Consider the following 9,409-nt stretch of genomic DNA (forward strand, 5'->3'; position numbering starts at 1 on the left):
TTTTGGATTGAAGGATTAAATAATAATACTGAAAAGACTAGCTTTTACAGATAGTGATAATGTAGCTATCCATGAACTTGAAAACAATATAGAATAAAGTGAAAGTCTCAAAATCATATATTGTGGTAAGTCTCTGACAACAGATATATGGAAACGATATGATAAAAGGAATGATATAGATACATCTTATGGTAATATTTCTGATACCTACGGTGATGAAGACTTTGCGACTTATATCGTGACATGGACTCGGAGATTTTAAGAATATAAATAACATATATGTAAAGAAGATGGAAGCAGTAGCACATGAGACATATAGTACATCGATAGAGACAATCCGAATGATTGGTGAATAGGCTAAAACTTCTACTGGGTTCGCAAAATGATGAAATTTTATATATTATAAATAAAACATGAACTAAGAAATTAGGATTTTATATAATAAAAACCTATTTTTTATCTGATATATTGTTTGGAAAAAATATACAATTTAATATGAATTTTATTAAATATTATTTATACATATGCACTTTCAAGATTTTGGTGCCTGCAGTGATCATGAATTATATAAAAGATTAGCATACCTGGTTCTTCGTTTAACATGTATATTTTATATTTTGAATTTGAATTTGTTAAATATCAATGACTGAAATGAAGCGTGTTATCAAAAATTAATACCACTTTTGTTTGGACTAGGCCTTTGAAACGAAAGACTGCAGTAAATGTTACGAATACGATGGAGTATATTTTGAATGAAAAACGTAGAGCGTCATTATCGCAGACGGATGACGGGAAAGAATAGTTTAATGAAACATTTAAGGCATTGATGAAAAACTGCGATACAAATCAGTACTCTACGTTTAGTGGCATCGATAGCCGAACGCGCAATTCTTAAATCAAGAATAAACTATATAGAAATTTTACAGTGAACGGAATTTATAAGTGGTTGGATATTCTGCCGGAAATTGTGAGCGAGTTTAATTCTACAGTGCATTCTACAACGAAAATGATGTCAATGGACGTAACGGACAATCGCCTGCTTTAACCGTGTACTCTGATATAAAGAGACTGGATACTAGAAAGAATGTCGGCGATGTTGTGTGTACATAAAAAAATCTAGTAATATTTAAATGGTCCTATAAGGGAAACTAAACTGTTGAATTATTTAATATTTAGTATTTATGAAATAAAGAATACGTAACCAAGAACGTATTTTCTAGAAGACTTGAATGCTACGAACATTTTTTTCAAGGATTCATGGTCTTCTTATAATCGTAAAAAGATAATCTGATGGTCTAAATGCTTGTAATTAATTTTATCGATACTTTAGGTCTTACATTTCGAATACTTTGTCTTAACTGGCTGAAATATGTAATATCAGCTATCGACGATGGTAATGAGGTTTGGAAATGTCTGGTCTATACAGCTGACATTGTTAATGACCTGGTATCGTGGTCTGTAGACACTTGGCCTATACGTATAGCATTTTACATGAACTTGGCGGAATATATTCTTAGTATCGAAAAATTAGACTTCTATGTTAGACATAGCAGCAACGTTTTTAATTCGTTGGACAGGTATTTTGTCTAGTGATGACTTTCGTAACGTGAATGATTAATAAACTCCATGAAAGGTAATGGGAAAACAGAATATAAAATTCATGTTAAGATTTAGTTATCCATACCACTCCCCGAGAATAAAACCAAGGGCGCAAAAGTATCGCACCAATCATTATTTTAATAATTAATTGTTTGATGATTTTGACTTTTGACTACGTGATTACAGATTTACAATTTGGCGGACATAAAGCATTACTGAAGAATGGTTCATGTGGAACTTAAACTACTCTTATGATTTTTATCATGATTTATTAAATTAGTATTTTTTACATAAAAAATTTTGTATTTGCCTTGTTCCATAACCAAACCAAGGACAGGAGTTTATATAATCAATTTGTATATTAATTTAAAATTTATTTCATGTATTTAGGAATTTTTCCCGAATTTATAGCGAAACAAATGTGAATTTCTAATATGGTGTCTATATTTCAAGATGGCGATATCAAAGTAATAATACATGATTACTGCACTCTAGTAAATAAAATTTTAACAAACATGATGGTAGCACACTCTAGAAGATAGCATTTGTACTACGTGACACTAGTGCTCCTTGTACCGATTATGGAAAACCAGAGGTCTATGGTGCTCTCTAGCAGATGTCAAGTGTGTTAACTAATGCTCCCAGTAGTAAGAACTGAATTAAAAATGGTGTATCCAAGATTGTCACCATGGTAAATATCAAAGATTAAGTTTGAAGGCCAAGGTCATAGATCAAGTTAAAGGTCAAGGTCAAGATCAAAGTCCAATCTAATATAGCAGCACTGATCTCTAAAAGACGAAAATAAAATGGCATATTTAAAATGGTTGTTATGATTTATTACTGGTAAACGTGAAATAAGCATTTGCAAAAGCGGAGGTTTCAGTCTGCCAGTGGCCTATACATGGAGAGGATCAATTTTTTTCACATATTCGGATTCGAACTGAGGACACCGAGTTCTATGACGTAAGTTCGTTTTATATTATAATTTTATAAAAAATGCAAATAATTTTTTTTTGTTTTAAAACTGTTCCCAATAACTTTTCATAATAATTGTGCGTTTTCAAGATAGGAGCATGACACCGTACTTATAAATGGTAACCATGACATTATCCTATGGGTCAAAGACATGACCTCAGAGGCTTTGGGCGTCTTGTCGATGGGAAATTAAAACATCTTAAGGGACATGTCATGCCTCTGCTATTTGTTCGGAAATTAAACGAAATCCTCCCTAAAAAATAAAAGAATTATTCCCATTCAAAGGAAATTTTTTATTTTGTTCTTTCTATAGATATTTTGGGAAAACATTTTTCTATAAAATGGTAATTTTGAGTCATTTTGGTGAATGTTTAATCAATTCCGGCAAATTTTTTGACAAAATTCGGCAAATATTTTGCAAATTGTCAAAGGTCAAAATCAAACGTCAAAGATAACTTAAGATGGCCAACGTGAAGTCACAATACAACATGGTGGTTGGCTCCACAGGTTCCATAACCATGAACCAACGCTCAATAATATCAAATTACACGTATATATACTTCAAAACACAAGGTATTTGGTTTTATTTTTTTTTACTTTACTATAAATGATTCCTTAATATATTTGACAACCTCTCTTAACGTCTTACATTGAAAAGATAATTTTCACTTTAATTAAAACTTCAATAAAAGTTATATTTAGATAAAGTGAAAGTAAATTTACCTGAAACTTCATGGGAAAAAAACTATATTGTAATTGTGACGGAAAAAATTTCAAATTTTTGCTAGTTACATAAAAAAATAATAATTTTCGTGTAATATAAGTAAAAGAGTTAACTTCTTCGAATTAAGTTAACAGTGTGTGTAAGCAGTGCGCAAATTTAACTCATAAAGCAATTCAGTTCAATAATGTTTTGAACATAATAAGTAGTTATGTATCTCATTTACCTCATATGATACATTAAAAAGCTAATAGCTAAATATTTTATTACACGATAAAATATTCCTCAAATAAAGTTTTTGTGTATGCAAATATTTTTTTTATAGATAAAAGACATGACCACATTAATTTCATGAAATTTATTTAATGCAAATATAAAGGGAAACAAAAAAAGTTTTATATTTACATATATATATATATATACATTGAGCATTAATTACAAAAGTAAATAATTTTATCATCAGTAGTAAAAATAAATTCATTATAAATATAAATAATTGTAGGTGACATTTATGCTATCCTGAACACTTCACTTAGATTTATTAAAAAAGAAAATACATCGTTATACATAAATTAAAATAAACTATTTGAGGTCAAAATGTTTTATTAAGCGCACGAAGCATGTCCATAATCCCCAACAGGACCATGGCCGCTAAAGCGATCTCCAATTACCGGAACACCACCAAAGACATCTTGAAGACCTGGGTTGATAGCACCACCAACACCGGGACCACCAACGAAATTTCCAGAACCAAAAACATTTTGGTAACCTCCAAATTCAAGCGTACCAAATTGACCTCCTAAAGTAGAAGCATCAATAGGACCTCCAAGACCAGAACCGGAAATTCCAGGACTAAGTTTTCCTACGTCAACTCCAAAACCAGAACCATAAAGTGAATCTCCCAAACCTGGAGCACTAAATGGGCCTACAGGATTAGGTGCATCATTAGGAACTTCTAGAACACGCGCATCATAAAGGCCCTCTACATCAGGTGCACCATTTAGACCTTCAACACCAGGTGCAACAATGAGGCCACCTTTCATGCAGGGGCTGGGAACTGTCACTTTTACTGGATAGTACTGCGGATAAGGTACTGACAGACGATTGTACTTTACCACTGGGTAATAACACGGTATTTTTACAGGTACGACACTTTTTACACCAACTGGCACATCCTTGAAAATCTTGACTGGGTACGGCTGTGCAATTGGAACAATGACTGGACACGGCACAGGTACTTTCACGAGCTTATTGACAAAAACTGGAAAGGGCTTATACAATTTAATATGCCAGTCACGAACGTGTCTGACTGGTACACCATTATTTAAAATAACTTTGAAATATTTTGAATTCTCAGAAGGGACTGTTTTTATCGATGCTACGTGGACTGGTCTATTGTAATAAACAGGTTTAGGACTCGGCAATATAATGGTTTGTGGCACTTCGAATTTCTCTAATTGTACCTTAGGATCTGGATTGAACTTGTGGTCTGGCATGGTAAGTGTATCTCCTAAAACCCCACTACCATAGCTGGGACCAATTCCCGGGCCATAGGGACTATAATCTGGACCCAATGCTAGGGCACCATAGTCTTGTTGATCGGGAAATGCAGCCACATCTCGGATTGTAACTTCCGAAATCAGCACGAAGACGAATACCTAAACAAATATATAAAAATATACAAAACGTGCATAATGATAAGTTATAAAATATACTTATCTAATAAACAATTATTACCCAACTTTCTTAATTATATGCTAGAACATTTTTATGTTACACATCCATAATATTAGAACACATGGAGAAGACTCTGGTTAATAGTTTAATGTAGGTAGGACATTATGCTACAACCTTCATTAAAGTAGTTCTTATTAAAATATATTTTTGTGCTAAACTTTTTTAAAATAAAATATGCAATGTTTTTGAAGTATTGGAAATTATCGTGATAAGAAAGTTTAATGTTAAATTAATCAAAAATCACTTAAAACTAATGAAAATCTTAAATGCTGCTTTGATCAAAAAGATGTTTCTTCTATAAATAATTTATTTATACATTACCAACTAATTTTTAATAACTAAACAACCACTGTTCAGTCAGACGTGAAGATTCTACCTGTTAGAAATCTTTTCCATTTCACTATGAATCGGGAGCAAGAAATCATAAAATTACCGCTAGTAGATTAAGAACACTTAAATATTTTTTTATAGTTAGTTGCATCAGTAATTCTTAGACTTCTGTACAATTAATTATAAGAGAAATTCAGTTCCAGAAATGTACTGCCTCGTGTTAGTGTGTTTTTTTTTGTGCCAAATATATTATCATATTAAATACAAACAAAACCATTTTTGAGCAATCTTATACTTTAGCAGCCTACACATTGATAATAAATTTATGAATATATAAATTTATATGTATTTATACACTATGCTGTAAAAGCTTACGTTTAGTAAACAAATAACATAGTGTGTTAATAGTGTGTAAATGTCTTGACTAAAGATGTTTCATAATTACTTTATCATGAAACTTCTATGTATAAAAGAAATTTGTAAAATATATATTGTCACAGGTGCAGCATAAATGAAAATGACTTCAAAATTTAATAAAGGACTTAGTTTTTTTGTTATTTATGTAAAACCGCTTTTGAGCGTTTTCACTTCTTAGCGCACTGCCTTAATTTTAGGTAAGCAATTTCGTTTTATACAGTACTGCACACACAATTGCGGTTTTATAAATTTAGTGTTTAGGCCCAAAGCTTTGTTCTACTCACCAGTATGGTCTCCATGTTCTTTCTGAAGTGCAAAGAACTTGTGTGTGCATAAATTTTGTGACAGCTATATTTTATACTGTTTCTCACGCGCCGTTTAATCACACTTCTAACTAATTATCTGCGCGAGTTCCTTCATCCGAGCCTCGACACTCGCTATATTCCTTATCATGTGTGATTGCTTTTATCACTAGCTTCCAGTGCCACTTTAAATAATGTGTCTTGCATGTACTTGCGGTGGAATGTTGCAGTCTATGTGTAGTAATTTTTGCAATGGAAACGCCATTAAATGTGAACTATCTTTGGCCACGAATACGTCTGAGTGTAATTCGTATTTTCTTTGTGTGTGTGTGTTTTTGTGTATACATATGTAAATAAGTTAAAAATATAAAAAAAAAATTTTTTGTAAAAGTTTTCCGTTGCGTATAAGCACGATCTTAGCTAAAACAAATTACACATTACTTCGAATTCTTTAACGTATTTTCGAACTAGCATAAATGTTTTACAACAATTGTATTCCCTTACAAAATATTTTACCTACTACCTTTTTACACCCTTGAGATATATATACCTTTAAAAGAATTGTAAAACATGTGTATACCTTATTTTCAATAAATGTCCGAAAACAAGAGTAAGCAGCAACATCTATTTATTTCATACAAACTTTGAACACTAATTTTCATCCTCAGGAGATAATTGGAGAGAAAAAAGTTATTCCTTATGTTTTGTTTTCATTGTGAAAGGATTCCTTTTCTTCAATTTATATTTTCTAAGACATATTGCTGAGGCTGTCTTGAAAGGAATTTTTACTACAAACTTCAAATATCTAGGACCAATTTGCTCAGGCAGTTTAAGTAATGTTTTATATTTTATAGTAAATCAGTATATTTTTAATGTTTATATATTTATATATACATACCAAAATTCAATATCTGGGACTATGAAATTAATAAAACATAACAGGTTTCAACCAAGTGAGTTTCAATGTTTCGAGTGATACACTGATGTAAACAAATTTTTTAGTAAACATCACATTTTAATGTAGAATAAAGTGCAGTTTATTAAGACAGCTATAAAAAAAATTTAATGATCAATAAAAATCTGATCAAAGTCTTGAATGTCAATATTTTAATTTAGTAATGTGTTTTTGATAATGACAAAAGTCAATAATATTTTAGCCTACATTCAGAACTTTCAGTAAATAGACGTTAGTATTATATAGTTCGGTGGCGAAGTAAGTTGAAGCTCTCATAGCTCTACTCGTTAGAATCAAAAATTTAAATTATATTTAAACGAAATTGTCCGTTGAGTTTGTTACCTACGTAGCAACGATAGGTAAAACGGCAGGATAGAGCATCAACATAAAGAAAATGGGGAAGAAAACTGAATCGCCACAGAAAATAAAACCAACTCGGTCGCAGAAAAGTCCGTAACGTCTCCAGCTTTTCACAACAAAATGTATCCGTGTTCGACCCCCGGCAGACATCAACCCATATCGGCTTGGAGAATGATCTGAAAACTCAATCGTCGTGGCAGGAAACTCAAGCAACCGGCTCTCAGAACGAGTAGCAGCAGACTCCTGCCGCCAGCGTGGACGGCGTCTCGGGCACTCGAACACTGTAAGAAATCACAGTAAATTTACCTAAAATGAAAAAGACTTCTTCGAGATTTCAGATAACCGGATCTTCGTAGGATAAACGACGCCGTATTTAAACTTTAGAGCTTGGTTTTTCCTCATAAACAGTGTAAACACACACGTGGAATACATAAGTGTGTTCTTGCAAATAGTCTTTCCTTTTTCTTTAAGTTTTGCCGATATACCAAGTTTATTTTTGTGGATTCTTACTGAAAGTAATTAAACTTATTGCCCGCAAAGTTACGAATATAACTGTAAATTTACAAAGTTACCTGGATAATTTTTAACCAGCATTCTTGGTAAATCAAAGGTGACAATTTGCCAAAAAAACTGACGAAAAATATTAAGTGGAAAAACAAAAATTGTCAAGTGAGAATAAAAAAATATAACAGAATTTATTGAATTATGTGCTGTGTTGTTCCACGTTCTCTGCAGATAAGAACACGGCGGTTATCTTATTCCCCACCAAATCACGGCTCATCGCAGAAGAGAACAGATCTCCATTCGGTGTGCCCCATCCACGATGTTCTTCCGCCCAGTTTGTTCGGGCTGCGCGGTGCTAAGGGCCTACGTCAGCGAGGTCTTCACGAAGGCGATTACGGACTGTTTTAGATTAACACTCTGCTCCCTGTTCCGACGAGCTGTCAATATACGCTGCTTGTAGAACGTACCGCTGCTGAAAACACATCTTGTCCGAATCCCTTAGTTTTTTTTGTCTGATCCTGTAATTCTTTTGGTCAGTGTATGTCATTACAAATGCGTATTTCCTATGCAAACTCCAGGAATTTATTTTTTTTAATTTTTTGATGTACGCAGACTTTGACTAACCAGGCACCCAATGTCGATGAATCCTAGTGATGGTGGCAACGAATGGAAACCTTAAGTTTTGCGCTGGCGTTTCAAGGCTCGGTCTCACGCTTTGTTGGTCACTTCAATGTCGATAGCTCTTCGACATCTGGCCTTGTGGTCACAAAACAACTTTAGTAAATGTTTTTTTCAAGCTGTAAAAGGACACACAAGTAATCTTTTAACTTTTCTTTTAAGTTCATATCTAATTAAAAATTTAGTCAAAAATTAAAATGCAAAACAGCTATTGCAATGAGTTAATAGGAAATTCCTCAAATGATAATTGTGCCGATAAAATAATCCAACCAACATGGCGGGAGAGACCGAGCCACCTCAAGACATGGTTGGCGTCGTCGTAGTTGATTGGCTGTAGCGCCGTCATGTCTAGCGAGCACGAAGGCTAGCTTCTTCTCTTTCACTACAACTTGTAGTGAGTCGCAGTCATCAGTGAAGTAAAATATTCTTATACAAGTGTGTGTAGTCTTTCTGATGTCACTTCCTGTTAGGTTTTTCAAAAAAAAAAGTTTTACGTTTTGCTAAAAAATAAACAATAATATTTTTTTAATGAAAATCACGAAATACGTTTGTGTATAGTCCTGCGCAAGGAGGGTGCCAAGAATGACCTGTAATGTTTAATTCGAATCCGAGGAGCATTTTTATTACATATATTCATTGCGAATATTAAACGATGAGCTATATTACAAACTACTCCAACTTTTCAGATAAATATTTCTCGCATTTATTACAGCTTTTATAATTTACTATGCCTTGCCAGAAAACTTTAAAATGAAAAATTACTAAAATGAACTAAATAAAGATACGATTAAAAATAAAAAGGGAAATATTTTCCCTACTGTTTGCTGTTAT

At 32.7% G+C, this 9,409-nt stretch overlaps 1 protein-coding gene across 1 annotated transcript; it reads right to left on the bottom strand.

The window, feature by feature from the left end:
- Positions 1–3,638: 3,638 nt before the first annotated feature.
- Positions 3,639–6,142, bottom strand: LOC134534679 (uncharacterized). Its single transcript, XM_063373143.1, has 2 exons — positions 6,064–6,142; positions 3,639–4,953 (listed from the first exon to the last, which is right to left on the bottom strand). The coding sequence occupies exons 1-2, from the start codon at positions 6,076–6,078 to the stop codon at positions 3,901–3,903; spliced, it is 1,068 nt and encodes a 355-aa protein (XP_063229213.1). The 5' UTR covers positions 6,079–6,142; the 3' UTR covers positions 3,639–3,900.
- Between the last annotated feature and the right edge of the window lie 3,267 nt (positions 6,143–9,409).

Source organism: Bacillus rossius, chromosome 8 (genome assembly GCF_032445375.1).
Source record: "Bacillus rossius redtenbacheri isolate Brsri chromosome 8, Brsri_v3, whole genome shotgun sequence".
Taxonomy (NCBI): Eukaryota; Metazoa; Arthropoda; class Insecta; order Phasmatodea; family Bacillidae; genus Bacillus; species Bacillus rossius.